General features: G+C 42.8%; 1 protein-coding gene across 2 annotated transcripts in view; it reads right to left on the bottom strand.

The window, feature by feature from the left end:
* Nucleotides 1-15,446, bottom strand: part of AFTPH (aftiphilin) — a 74,485-nt gene that overhangs the window by 34,087 nt on the left and 24,952 nt on the right. For both annotated transcript variants that reach the window (XM_088477231.1, XM_088477232.1), the window contains exon 2: nucleotides 10,655-12,377. In XM_088477231.1, coding sequence (XP_088333357.1) covers nucleotides 10,655-12,343 — 1,689 coding nt within the window. In that variant the 5' untranslated portion in view covers nucleotides 12,344-12,377. The remainder of the gene's footprint in view (nucleotides 1-10,654; nucleotides 12,378-15,446) is intronic.

Here is a 15,446-nt window from a genome sequence, read left to right as displayed (position 1 = left end):
TTTACATATTATTGCACAGCCACTGCGTAGAAGTTCCCAACTGTGGCAGCATCTCTGTACCAGGCCCTAAAATCCATGTTTAATGAGATACGTAGGTATCCGATCTTACGAGACTACATAAGACTGTGTATCCACTGGCATTAAAATACACGTTTTAACGCTAGCACGATATTGCAGAATGCATGTAAATGGTCCAGACAATCAAAGCCATTTTATCCAAAGCCAGCATTATACACTTACATTTTTACTTGTGCTTGTATTGCGGTTTTCCAAATGCTTGTTGCTCCATGTAAAGTGTTTAATGCATTTTGGTCAATGGAGTATCTAAAGCAGACCCATCACCTGTGACACCTAACTCCATGCTCCTGACCAGATTTACGCTTTCTGCTTATAAATAAGAGAATAAGATAGAGCAGGAGCTGTCAACTTTCCTGGTCACGTGACTGCCTAAGTAATATGTAAGGAGGTCACCCAGCGCATCCAACCAGAGGAGGAGGGAGTACCATACACCTAGCCTCAACGCACCATGCGCAGCAAGATACCTGGTGCAAGTGAGGCGCCATGTCCTGTGCGACTTTGCTTGTGCCGAGCACCTTTTCATATCTTTTTGCCAGTCTTATTTGCAATCTGAGGTGACAAACGGCTTCACGAGACTGCGCTGATTAATTTGATATGTAACACTTGTATATCTGTGTGCGACCGAGTCTGTAAACGAAAAAAAGCCACAGCCTCTGCATCACAACACTTGCGATGCGCACAGATATGCAAGTGTTACATAGTCAACTTCACAAGACTCTGCTGATTAATTTGATGTCGCATCCGATTGCAAATAAGATGCAATTGCAGCCGGAAAAAGACAATTGGCAAACATCTGTATTTTGCATTACGTTATCTCCCTCTTCCCCTGTTGGCTCCAACTGTAAGGGTAAGTATCTGTAGACAAGTGGGAGGTTTGAAATGCATGCTAGATGTCAAAAGGCCATGTGGGGAAATTTTGGAGCACATTCAGTATCAGGGGCAAGTGGGATGTCTGAGTGGCATGACAGGGCATTTTAAGATGTGTTGTGGAGTTGCAGAGGTTTTAGGGCGGTGTTTACATGAAGTTCAGTATCTGGCTCTTTTGAAGGCAACCAGATTAGGGCAGGTCAGAATGGTTATACGAGAGAGGATTTTTAGTGAACATGAGAAGTGGATTGGGTCAAAACTATTTAGTGGTCGCTGTGTGCTTGTGGATATGTGATTGGGGGTTGAATGGGGATAAGGTGGGTCTGAATGAAAGGACGTTCTGGTTTGAGAACAAGGAGACACAATTGGAAAAACTAGATAAGGAGAATATAGTAAGAGGGAAAATACAAACTAAGGGAATGTCCAACACATTGGTTGGGAATAGAATTTTTTGGGGGGCAGATGAGACAATGCTGTTGTCAACGGTATGTTGTAATCACCTAGAATGAGAATAGATAGGTCAAATAATCGCAAATGAATAAGCTAGGCAGCAAAGTGATCAAGAAATTGGGAGACTGGATATAGGGAGCCAGTAACGGCAGGAATACGAAAGTGAAGCAGAAAGAAGAGTTGGCTGGTATGGACAGGTGGGATGTAGTTAATAGACCGGCGGACTAAATGTCACCGGTCTATATCCCGACACCAGATGCCCGACAAGGGACTTAAAATAGGCGTCTAATTACAGACGCCTATCTTAATTCCGACGCCGGAATGCCAAAGGACGCCAACCGATTGAGGCAAGTCCGGCCATCCTTAGCACAGCAACGGGGGAAGGGCGGGTTGGGTTATCGGTTTAGGCATCTCCACGGGGGGAGACTTAGGGTTAGGCACCCCCGGGGAGGGTTAGGAGACACTGGGAGGAGGTTAGGCACCTCCCGGGAGGGTTCGGTTTAGGGTGCAGGGGCAGAGGGGGTTAGGTTTAGGCACTCCCGGGGGGGGGGGGGGTTAGGCACCACTAAGCGAGAGTTACTTACCTGCCCCAGTCGGGATCTTCATCCTGTCGGGCATCCACTGTCGGGATTTCAATCCCATTCCTGGACAGTTCCTGGTGTACGATGCTAAACATTCAGCATGGAGACAGGAAGATGCCTAGGCTGTCACTTTGACATTCTCTAGGTCTTGGGGAATGGCTGAAGGAGAGTGTGACACAGTAGAGACTTACAGTGTACATAGTGTGAAAGGAGGTACTACAGGAATACATAAAGTAAATGCTATGGAGGCATTATGGATTGATGCAGAAGGATGTCAATTATAAGGGGTAGGCAAATTTGTCACAATGAAAACATGGGTATCTCTGGCCAGAGATTAATTTCTGCGTGGGGCAATGGGCCTTTCTGTTGTAGTTCTGTTGAATCCCTGGCAGCCGTTTCCATGGAAAGAGCTAGGACATGGCCCTGTCCATGTCTCAGGGTCATGTTTTGCACAGCAGTCTTTTCTGCGTGCTCTCTCTAATAATACCACATACTAATTGTTCTCTAGGTGCGTCTGCTAGTCCAGCTCCAAACTGGTGATGCTGATAATTTCCTTAGTTCTGCCACATACTTTGTTATGGATGCACTCTGGTGCTGACAGTGTCTACGAAACTGGAATCTCTCAGCAATCACTGATGGCTTTGTATTTAAAATGTCCACGATACCCATAAAGCAAAGGTGACCAAAGTGTTGATCGCGATCGCCCGTACACACTTGACCGATTGCGGTGGACGTCCAGCAGCGGCTAAACCAGTCTTCTTGCACCTCAGGAGGCTGTGAGAAGAAATGTGTCCCCCGACAGCTTTAGGCATCCGAACGGAGCAAAAATTTAATTGCTCAGACAGTCGCCCAATCATATAGATGCCCAACTGGAGACGTCCAAAACAATTGAATCGCTATCACAAAATATATAAGACAGACGTCTCCTGAGCAGCTATCCGGTAACTGTTCGGGCCATTGCGGGGCACACTGATGGACTGGAGATGGTTTCTGAGCAGAAAACTAGTGATTTTGTCAGGACAGCCCCTACGCCCCTTTGGTCGTCTCCTTTTTTGGGCGCACCACACCCCTTTTCCAGGCATAAAATATTTTTGACCTGTAGAGTAGATCACCAAATGCAAAAGTCTGGTCATCCTTGCCTTAACGGACTTCTCAGCCAGTTCAATGGAACCAATATATTGCAAAATAAACTAAGAATTGGGGCTCATGACAAAAAAAAAAAAAAAAAAACTGTCAATATCTTATCTTCCTGCATAGTATTTGCCTGGCAGCATAATGCCACTCTTTCTATATATGTGGCCCAGTCCTATATATGTGGCCCATTATCACTGTCAAAACTGGATATAGATCCAATATGTGCTGCCATCGCCTTAATTCAATGGACTTTTTTGTAGATCGAAAATTGCAGTACTCACACGGCCGTCAGTATACTCCTACACAAGCTCAGCCAGAAGAGGTTGCCACACTGCTGACTGCACTATGGGACTCTCACTGCCATCCAGGTGATTCTGGAAGATTCTCCAACTGCCATCCGCCATTTCTGTAAGCATCAGTAAGTGCCACTCACCTGTAAGCTTCTCTAGCTGCCATAAACACAGATGTGTCCACCTACATACATCTATCCTCGGATTGCGCCAAACCGCTCCAAATAGCGCTCTACAACACTAATCCTCAGTACCTAGTACACTGTGGGGGCAATTCAATTGTTGTTGAGCGCCCGTAACTCCTGTCTAAAGTGTTGGGAGCTATTCAATTGTTTGCGTAACCAGCCCCGCGCTGGTCACGAAGGCCAAGTTCTCAAGTCCAATATGCACGAGCGGCTTTTCCCATGCAAAGTGCCAGTTAAGGAGCCCAAAACAACTGAATAGCTCCAGGTCACTTTAGATGGGAGTTACAGGTGTGAGAAACAGTTTAATTCCCTCCCTGTAAGAAGACTAGGACACAAAATGGAGTAAAAAGTAGCACAATCTAGGGTAAAAAGGCCAAAGAGAAGTAACCCACGCCATGCATTGTTATGGTTATTCTGCAACTTTATACCAATTTCATTGCAACAAAAAAACTAATCCAAAGTACCTGGTCCAGTATATGAAAACCAAGGGGGCCCGGCCCGGTCGTTTAAACACGGAATTTGCAGCACTGCACATCGGGGAAGGGGTACACATAATCATGTCCCTACCCCTGTCGTTTAAAACTGCAATTTGCAGTATTTTACAGCTGGGGCAGGGCTAGGATGAAGCACTAATACAAATCACGCCATCCAACCTTCCGGCCGCCCAATTCAGAGTAGGGCCAACTCTGCTGGGAAAGCCCTCATAATTTGCGACTCTCCCGAAGCTTCTGGGAGAGGTGGCTAGTATGGTTTGAACTCGCTCCTCTCAAATCTAAGTGTTTGCACATTTTAGATCTGCCCCGGCTGCCGTGCAGCATGGTCTTGCCAAGGAGCAGTTACTTGCTTTTTTCTTTGCTTTTCTCCAACCCAGAATCAGCCCCACAGTGAGCTTCTATATTGGAGAACAGCAAGTAACAACATAACTTTATGAACAGAACACCTCTATACCAACAGGGAAGTTACGGTACTAACTATAAGGTTTCATCAAACCGAGAAAAAGGTTGCAGAATTAACTTCCTTATTTCGCTCCTAGCACAGAGGGCTAATTGATCTTTGAACCCAACTGTGACCCTGGACATTGAATATGGGTTGAAGTCAGGGTTTCCGTACTTCTCCCCCTTCACACCTGGGGGATGGACCTGGGTTATTCCCGGGGCATCACCCTTCACACCGGACCCGGGTCTTTCATCTAACGGTTGACGCTTGGAGATTAGGTCATCTCCAAGCACTACTGTGCCCACCAATCAAGACTCTTAGGTACGACCATGGTCTTTCAGACATAAGCCGGGGCACTGACATGGGTTGCAAGTCCCGGAAATAAACCTGGTCGATTGCAGAGTCACGGACTATCAACCCGGGTCAGACCCTTTCAGACATAAGTAGGACCTGGGTCGACTCACCGTGTCCTGTCAAAATCCCAGGTTTTGCTCATGTCTGAAAGGGGTAGTATTAACTAGGAGAATAATCTACAAGTCCCTTCTAGCCATAAATGCTGTTTATGGTCATTACTTTTCTACTACTGTAATCAAATGTACTGCGTTTGCAACCAGCCACAGATTATGACTTTACACTCTTTGGAGGGACCAAAGCCTTCTACCCTTGCAGGGAGTTCATTTATTCCTCTCTTTTTAACAATAGTTTTTTTATTTTCTTCATCCTTATTCATCATTTACTGCTATTCCCTTCTTTATGGATAAATCATCGCTGTAACTGGCTAGCAGATATTACCATACAATACCCCATAATGACGTGTAAAGTTTTTTTTTTAGATTTTTGCACATTTAATAAAAAAACAAAAACTAAGAAATCACACACACACAAGTATTCACAACCTTTGCTCAATACTTTGTTGATGCACCTTTGGCAGCAATTACAGCCTCAAGTCTTTTTGAATATGATGCCATAAGCTTGGCACACCTATCTTTGGGCAGTTTTGGCCATTCCTTTTTGCAGCACCTCTCAAGCTCCAACAGGTTGGATGGGAAGCGTCGGTGCACAGCCATTTTCAGATCTCTCCAGAGATATTCAATTGGAATCAAGTCTGGGCTCTGGCTGGGCCAGTCAAGGACATTCACACAGAGTTGTCCTGAAGCCACTCCTTTGATATCTTAGCTGTGTGTTTAGGGTCGTTGTCCTGCTGAAAGATGAACCGTTGCCCCAGTCTAAGGTCAAGAGCGCTCTGAAGCAGGTTTTCATCCAGGATGTCTCTGTACATTGCGCTATTCATCTTTCCCTCTATCCTGACTAGTCTCCCAGTTCCTGCCGCTGAAAAACATCCCCACAGCACCATGCTTCACTGTAGGGATGGTATTGGCCTGGTGATGAGCGGTGCCTGGTTTGCTCTAAACATAACGCCTGGCATTGACGCCAAAGAGTTCAATCTTTGTCTCTTCAGACCAGAGTCCTTCAGGTGCATTTTGGCAAACTCCAGGTGGGCTGCCATGTGCTTTTTACTAAGGAGTGACTTCCGTCTGGCCACTCTAATATACAGGCCTGATTGGTGGATTGCTGCAGAGATGGTTGTCCTTCTGGAAGGTTCTGCTCTCTCCACAGAGGTATGCTGTAGCTCTGACAGAGAGACGATCAGGTTCTTTGTCACCTCCCAGACTAGGGCCCGATCGCTCAGTTTAGATGGCCGGCCAACTCTAGGAAGAGTCCTGGTGGTTTTTCTGTACCCTTCCCCAGATTTGTGCTTCGAGACAATCCTGTCCCGAAGGTCTACAGACAATTCCTTGGACTACATGCTTGGTTTGTGCTCTGACATGCACTGTCAAGTGTGGGACCTTATATAGGACAGGTATATGCCTTTCAAAATCATGACCAATCAACTGAATTTACTACAGGTGAACTCCAATTAAGCTGTAAGAACATCTCAAGGATGATCAGTGGAACAGGATGCACCTAAGCTCAATTTTGAGCTTCATGGCAAAGGCCGTGAATACTTATGTACATATGATTTCTTAGTGGTTTTTTTTTTTTTTTTTATTCCTTTTTGAAAAAAATCTAAAAAACACTTTTTACACATTGTCATTACGGGGTATTGTGTGTAGAATTTTGAGGACAAAAACGAATTTATTCCATTTTGGAATAAGGCTGTAACATAACAAAATGTGGAAAAGTGAAGCGTTGTGAATACTTTCCGGGTGCACTGTATGTCTGCGTCTAGTTAGATATTCCATTTACATCGCTGTCCTGATGTTGGGAGGTTAAAAGGCCTAGGGATATAGTAATTGCTCTGCAGCATTCCAGAGACTGTAATTGGACCTATCCATTAGCAGATGTACTTGAGAGATGAAAGACAAAAGATATCCCTTGAAAATTCCGGTGGCTGTGCTGAACGATATCAGTCATGTACATGACCGATTTGGCAAAAGACGAACGATATCGCATGACATCATTCAGGGAGTGGATTTCCTCTCTCTACTGCGCTTTGTAGCTGCTGTTAATATCGTTTACCGCATATAAACTGCCAGATATTTCTAAATATCTGGCAGCGATATGTGATAATTGACCAACATGTTGGAGAGATGAAAGATTAAATTTATCGGCCGTGGAAGTGCGCATCTGTCATCGTTCAGGGCCCATCCATAGCAGATAAATTCAAGGATTGAACGATATATATTGTTCAATTTATCTGCTAATGGATAGGCCCCTTTACTTTTCTTTTTGTGAGAAACAAGAGCACTTTAGACTATGGGTTAGACCAGCTATGCAGATCAGAGTTAGGGAGTATACATGGAGAATGTGTTTCTTATCTTTAAGGAGGAGAAAACCGCTACATGTGCACAGTTCAATAGTAAAGTGGAACTGCCAGGGTGCTGTCTTAGGAGGAGGAGTATTATATCCTGTATTTTAGACTTATTTGCTGAATACGGTCATTCAAAGAGGACATATTTGCTTTGCTTCCTGCACGATATATTGACTAGAGAAGGCTTGCCTCTGACATCACAGATTAGAAGTTGCCATACACTTGTATTATATTGCTCTTCATGCAATTAAAATAAACAGGTTATTCCCGATCCAGTAACATTTCGGGTAAGGTCACCAGAGTCACAAAACCACAACTGCCTAAAGAATGATATGGTCAATGGAACAGATATTGTAGTGTATGCTGTATTCTTACCTCTGAACGCAGAGGTAAATGTTTTTATGGGGTTACATTTTGCACAAAAAGCAAACAAAATATGCCTTACTTCAATTACAGTACATAAATATATTAAAATGAGTGTTCTCCCTAAGCTATATTTCTCAGCCAACCTACGCGGCAAAATTAGTTAGCCGCCCGTCACTGCGACGCGGCTGAAAGTCGCGCTGCACTGATCTTTCATATAGAATCATCAGTGTAGCGCAACTTTTTAGCCGGGTCCGTGTAGCTCACTGCTCGGAGACGCCCCCACCGGAAGGAGGATCCCCGCCACCCCTTCCACTGGAGACTAGCATTGCAGCTTCACAGCCTCCCTCTCTCCAACCCGGAGTCCGCCAAACAGTAAGGGGTATATTTACTAAAGTGAGAGTTTTTAGAAGTGGAGATGTTGTCCATAGCAACCAATCAGATTCTAGCTATTAACTTCTAGAACAGGGGTGGCCAAACTCGATCCTCGAGATCTACCAACAGTTCACGTTTTCCAGATCTCCTCACAGAATCACAAGTGAAATAATTAGCTCCACCTGTGGATCTATCAAAATGTGTCAGTGAGTAATGACTACACATGTGCACCTGCTGGGTGACCTGGAAAATGTGAACTGTTGGTAGATCTTGAGGACAGAGTCTGGTCACCCCTGTTCTAAAAGGTGCTAGTTAAATGTTAAGTAGAATCTGATTGGTAGCTATGCGCAACATCTCCACTTCTAAAACTCTCACTTTAGTAAATATACCCCTAAGTGAGATGCTGGGAGTTCACACTGGGATGCTGGTTGGGTTCGGTTTCCCCCCCCCCCCATTCCAGCTACCTCATAGTGCCACCCAACATAAACAAAATTCTGGAGGACGCGGCTAAATACAATACATATCACATACATTTAAGGACAAGTAAAGGAAGTGGTTTTCCCTTTATACTCTGAAATTGGCATCTGGTCCATACTATACTCTAAGAAGCCTTTTTTGTTTCGCTCATCTTTTGTTCTGCTATTCTTTTCATTATTTCTCTCACTGCATCATTGAATATTCCATTTATGATAAGAGTGCGACTATATAAACGATGTCAAATATTTTTCTGGTTTGTTGACTGGTGATTTCACAAAGTGATAACATTGCCACCAGCCATCCATTTACTATAAATACAGGTTAGTAGCAAATGTGTCAGAGCAGAGCTGACTACTCTACATTACTTGCCAGACACTACACTACCAGAAATACACCCAAGGGTGGCTAACAAGGATAAAAAATAGCACCTGCACCAGGCCCTTCTCCAACCCTGACCACCATAAATGAGCTGCAAAAAAAAAAAAAAAAAACTTGCCCCACAACACTACTGTATAAAAACAAACCCACAATACATAGTAAAACACAAACAATAAGCATCCATAATAAATCAGATCTGTTTTAATTGTCCAAATGACTGTTCATGTATTATATGGAATAATGTATCCCCTAGGGTAAATTATAATGGTGGAACTTTCTGTTGACTGCAAATTTTCTTCCATTTCAGGACATGGGCCGCAATATATTTGTACTCTGTACCAGTGTCTCCTTTTAGATATTCCATTTTCTCACTTTTCACACAGACCCCTCAAATATGGATTTTCTCAAAACTTCACTATAACATATCTCCATTATCCCTTCCCTTACTACCTGATTAGATATTCCTTTGATTGCCATCCTCCAGGTTTTATAGCTACCTATCTGCTCCATTAAATAGTCCCTTTATTCTTATCCTATGTACCACTGGACAATCTTTCTCTTCCTTCCCTCAAGGCATCATCAGACGCTGAAATTATCCATTCCCTCACTATCCTAGGATATTCCCATCACTCACCGCATCAAATCGGAAATGCTGTTTATTCTTTCACTCACTGACCCTGAAATACTCCCTTCATACCTGGCTAACTGACCCCATCAAATTCTCCTTTCATCTCAATCTCACATTGCACCATCATTTATTTTATCCTTTCCTGTACTGCACCATCAGATCTTTCCTTTGACATGCCTCAACTTGTCACTTTCCACCGGCATTTTCCCCTCTGCCGTCAAACATGCTCGTCTCAACCATCCTCAATAAAACACTTTTGACCCTACCTCGCTTTCCAATTACCACCCAATCACTCTTCACCCCTTTGCTTCCAAATGGTCTATAATCACTTTACTAGCATCCTCTCCTCTCAGACTGTCTGCCAAGTCCTACGGTCACCTCTTTGCTCATCCTTTCAGATGTATATGCGGATTTCAACACTAGAAGCCCCACTCTCCTCCAGCGCATAGTTAACGCCACTTGTAATATGACCCTTTCTGGTGTACTTTTTACCTTTCAAACTGTTTGTTCCGATTTTACCTCTGAATTCACAACTGGGGACCCACAATGGCCTTCCTTTGATAAACCTAAGTCACGCTAACACCCAAATTTACATCTCTTCCCCCTACTCTAAACTCTCGCATGTCCAGCAGTCTCTATGTCAACTCCTCAAAGATGCACTATTACTTTCTCAAAGTCAACGTATCCAGAACGGAACTCATTTCTTTGCCTCCCCTCCAGAGTCCGCCCACCACACTCACACCGATGACAACGCCACGCTATAGTCCCTTCAATTTTGCACCCTGGACGTCATCCTTGGCTCCTGCCTCTCTTTCAATCCCAACATTCAATACCTGTGCCATTTACAGATTTCACTTTCCAAACATTAGCATTAGACCTTTCCTCATCCCTAATAGCATCAATCTCATCCACTCTTTAATTATCTCATAGTTTTTCGCAGTCTTACAGTTGGATGCCCCCAGTCTTTTTCTATTATTCCTTATATAATTATTAATTTATGTTCTTCACACATTGTACAGCACTGCAGAATTGGGTGTTGCCCTATAAACAAAGAATATTAATAATCCCCAAGAGTGTGAATATAAACTTCTATCCATTACCTGAAAGGCAAAAGTTGAATCTTCACAAATTAACGTAGATCCAGATTCGTGAGACGCAGGCAACTCAACACTTTGTGTGTTTATAACCTTGATATCAGTGTTCGAGGGAATATCTGTCCTAAATGACTGCCAGTCAGACTCTGCAGTGGAGTCTGTCTTCTGTTCTCCAAAGGCAGCCCAGGAAGGACTTTCTCCCTCATCCTCTTCAAAAGCATTCCATTCTGGGGGCTGCTCGATATTGCTTGCCGTACTGAAGTCAGCAAAATCATCCGAGTCTTGCACAATGTTGCACTCAGTTTTGGCCAAGGAAGGTTCTCCGCAAGGCCTCAGTTGAGAACGTTTGTCAGTCCCATCGTGAAACGTCAGCCTTTCTGAAGTTTCTGCCTGCTCCTCCTGAAAGGCATTGCTGTTTGTATCCTCAAAATTACCAAAATTATTTACATTTGAATCCAGTTCTAATGGTCCATGGAAGTGCATCTTATCTGACTTGCTGGGGACTGTCAGAATTTCAGGTGTCTTTTCACTAGCAGCATCTAAATCTCCAACTGTATCATCATACTGTGGCTGATCAGGAGAAACATTTAAACTGTTGGTATGTCCACGTTGTGAATAGAGTTCTACCTTCTGAACACCTTCCGATATTTCCAGTGACTTTTCAGGTGCAGGACAACTAATTTCATCAACCGACTGTAACACGTCCTCTGTTCGACTTTGTGTGAATTCAGGAATTATTTTGGTATCCACTGATTGCATACTATCAGATATATTGGTTTCTAATGTAGGTGCGATGGTTTCAAGAGGAGGAACACTGTCAATTGATAGTGTATCACTTTCCGAAGGGACATCATTAGTTTCTTCTACAGCTTGAGGGACTGGGTCTTTAAGTACTTCCGTAGAAGAGTTGCTGCCTTCTTCAAATCTACTTAATCCAGTGATAAATTGAACACTTTGAGCCTGTCCTTCAGGCAAAACCTTGGGTGCTAGCTGGTCTGCGTCATCCAAGTGTACAGAATCTTTCCTTGCAAACGTAGCAAAGTCGGCAAAGTCATCACCAGTGCTTGGTGGCGAAAAGTCTATGCTTAAATCTGTACTGTGAGAACTGATGGACTTAAATCCCTTTGAATGTCCCATACTGTCCAAATCTTGCAATCCCTGAGGGCTGTCAGAATCTATCACGGCAAACCCATTAGTTAGATATTCCAAACTATGTATCTTCTCCCCATTACAAGTGCTACCTATTCCATCCTGGCTCCTACTTATTAAATCCGCATTGTCAACACAACTATGATGGGTTTCCGAATTTAAATATTGTGTGTTCTCTCCTGAGGTCCCTTTATTATCAAGTGCAGCATCATTAAAATGAGTGATGTTCGTCTCAAACACAGAACAATGTCCTTTCTTAGAGCTACCGATATCAGAAATATTCTCATTGGCTTTAATAGAGGTAAGGCTAGTGAAGTTATTTACATTATCAGAGTAATCATGTATCGGTAAAAAGTGGTTTGAGGGGATGAAGTCCTCCCGAGATTTGGGATAACTGCCTGTGTCAAAGTCAGCAAAAGTAATTCCCGAGTTGTTGACTTCAGCAAATCCACCAAACTCTCCGAATTCATCATCTTCGTCATCGTCTGCAACACTGTCGAGAGGAGGTGGGGATGAAGAATACATTCGAATAATTTCAGGTTCCATACTGTACAGTCTTAACTATGGAAGGGAAAGTAACCTACAAAAGAAAAAGATAAAGAAAGGTCATTAGTTTTTAGGGAGTCGGAGTTTGTGCACACAAAACCAGTTACAAGAACGGTCCTTCAAAGCAGCTAAAAGCAGAAATGCAGCTTCTTGTATAATGGTTTTATACAGATTCTGAGTAGAGCTGGGCAGTAAAGATGTATTTGTAAAATGCTTAGCATGTACTATAAAACAGCAACAATAGAGCTATAGAATGTTTCAATCCCATCACCATGTATTTTGTGCTATCCGGCATCCCTTTTCCTTCTGCAAAAAGCAACAATTGCTAAAACAAAAGTACAATGTAGTTTGGACTTCATTTCACAATATAAAAGAGGTGGCCACAGCTGTATGGTTTTGCTACATTTGGCAAATATAATGGGCAAACAGAGTACATATTCACGTAAGTAATTATCAATCGTAATAAAATTTGAAGCAAACTTTCCTTTTAATGGTCATTGCTCAAGATACAATGGACAGAATCCCTGGAATGTTGGTGGTTATTCAACATACAGGGCCGGATTCATGTTTAAAAGTAAATAAATAAGGAAAAAAAAGGAGCAATTTTCACCTTGGAAACCATGTTACACTGTAGTAGTGGTGGGGATCTAAGCTATGCCGAGAGATTTAGGGGTATACTAAAGTGCGTTTTTTAAAAGTGGAGATGTTGCCCATAGCAACCAGATTCTACATATTATTTATCTAGCACCTTCTAGAATAGCTAGAATCTGGTTGCCATGGGCAACATCTCCACTTCTAAAAACCCACACTTTAGTAGATATACCCCTTAGAGCCATATTCAATTTGGAGCGAAAAGTCTATTTTCACTTCTCCCCATATTCAATTTGGAGCGAAAAGTTAGTTATCGGCAATGACGTAATTTTCACTATTCCCATATTAAATTTTAAAGACTTTTCGCAGGTGCGAAATGTCTTTGCAAACAACAGGGATAAGTGGTCACCACTGCATAGGTGGTGAAAAAAAGTACAGATTTGGTGGTGCAGATTTAAAAAAAAAAAAAAAGTAGCCTGCAGCCTTTGGAATGTCCTCTTAAAGTAATCAGTGTCAAAAATTTGGGAAAAATTAGCATAGGACACCCATAAAAAGAAAGGGGTTTCGTTTTGGGGACGAAAAAAAAAAAAGGTGGGGGACAAACTAAAAAACTAGCGAAATTGACTCAGGAGGGGTCCCCAAGTATGCGGCAGGCGTTTTCTAGAATGCGGGTGGTTGCGGCAGGTGGATTTTTAAAGAATTTTTAAAAAATCACTTTAGGGACTTAAAAATATGATTGCACCCATTTTCATGTACCCCAAATTAAAAAAAAAATTAATTCAATTTAAAAAAAAAAAAAAAAGCTAAATGCCGTTCTTCACCACTTCTTCAAAGACGCATTTATGTACCTGCCGTGGCTGTTTTAAAACCCCAATTATCTTTAGCAGGCCAATTCGGGGGTACCCATAGCGATCCCCAATGTCAGACCATCTTTTGGGGGGTGACAGGCTGATTTCCCCAAAAGTGACTGGACTTTGATACCTACCTTTCCGCCGGGTCCCGTTTTAGCTGATTCCTAATCGAATACGGGGGTAAGCGGGCATGTGCCCGATACTTTATCCTCTGCAAAAATGGCGATGGCGAAAAGTCCGACCTCTGACTTTTTGCTTCAAATTGAATATGGGCCTTAGAGTTTAAAATGTGTGTGTACATTTCAGAGTAATGCAAAGCTGTCCAGTATTTATTCACTACATGCAAATAAATTGCATTTGCGCCACTTGCATTAAGGTCCAGGAGCAAATTTGCTCTTTAATTTTTATATTTATATTTGCTCCTAACTCTCTGAATGAGGCCCAGTTTGCAAACATGAAACTGAAAATACAATGGAATAAGCCACACAGCTAGTTTCTTTACTAGTCACGGTCAATATAAACCTGCAGTCTTTATTCTCTTGTGTATTTTTCCCCTCTGCCTTTTTTATACATCATTAGGTGCTATGGAAAGTAGAACCTAGCAGTATAGCCGGTCATGGCTGAAAGCAATGAGCAAGTCTGTCTGCAATTACAGTGCGATTTCAGGTTACACTCCGCCAGGCTCACAAGAGGAGCAATGTGTAACAGCAGCTTGGCAAGCTTAATTGTTTAAACCAAGCAGTGGAAAATTGGCAGATGTCTTATCAACCGCAAAGCATCAAATATTATCCGAGACAACAGGCTGCTAGATGTGCAAAGAATCCCCATGAATTTGTAACCGGTTCAGTGACAATCCATAGATATTGCAAGATGTAACTTTAAATTACTCACTTAACATAGTGACTAGTTCTATCAAAACAGCAATTGTACTGCTCAAAACAAAACCATACCGTAGCTGCCAAAATAAGGCGAAAACGGAAAGAAATGCAGAACCTATTTCCTTCCCTTGCATGATTAACTGGGAAATATTACTGTACAATTTCACAAATTGATTTACTTTTGTTTTGCACCTTTACTATATCATGGGACCTATGCTGGGCAGTTTCCGTCAAATATGTGAGAGCTACGGTAAAGGAGGGGATATAGTGCAGACCGAATTGCTAGGGAGCTGGCAGTATGGCGTTACATAAGCTCTCCTTCAAATTAATTATCGTATAGTGCAACGGCGGGAGTACTGCAGCATAGCCGATGCCAATACATCGGTACATCTGGCTGTGTGTACGGGCGACCCGCCGACCAGTGGTACACTTGGTGCAGGGACCGCTGGTGACAGACATCTCAACAGGGCGGGCAAATTTAATTAGCCGTACTGTTGTGATGTCAGCGCAGACACATCGAACAGGCAAATTGGTAAGTGCGTATTGTCTTACCAAACGGCAGCTCGGTCTGCAGATCCCTGGGTCGGCAGATGTGTCGACCAGGTGTGTACACAGCTTTAGCCTATCAGAGTGGTTTATTATACAAACAGATTGAAGAAAACGAAAGAAACCCACTTTTTAGAGTGATATACTAAACTATGCTGTGTCTCTAAGATTTGCTTATTATCTGTTGAGAACATGACTGTCTGAAGTTTATGCCCACATACTTCAAATTCTTTTTAT

Source organism: Taudactylus pleione, unplaced genomic scaffold (assembly GCF_031769625.1).
Source record: "Taudactylus pleione unplaced genomic scaffold, aTauple2 ptg000201l, whole genome shotgun sequence".
In the NCBI taxonomy this organism is placed as follows: Eukaryota; Metazoa; Chordata; class Amphibia; order Anura; family Myobatrachidae; genus Taudactylus; species Taudactylus pleione.
The sequence above is the reverse complement of the archived record's forward strand: the minus strand, read 5'-3'. Positions and strand labels throughout refer to the sequence as shown.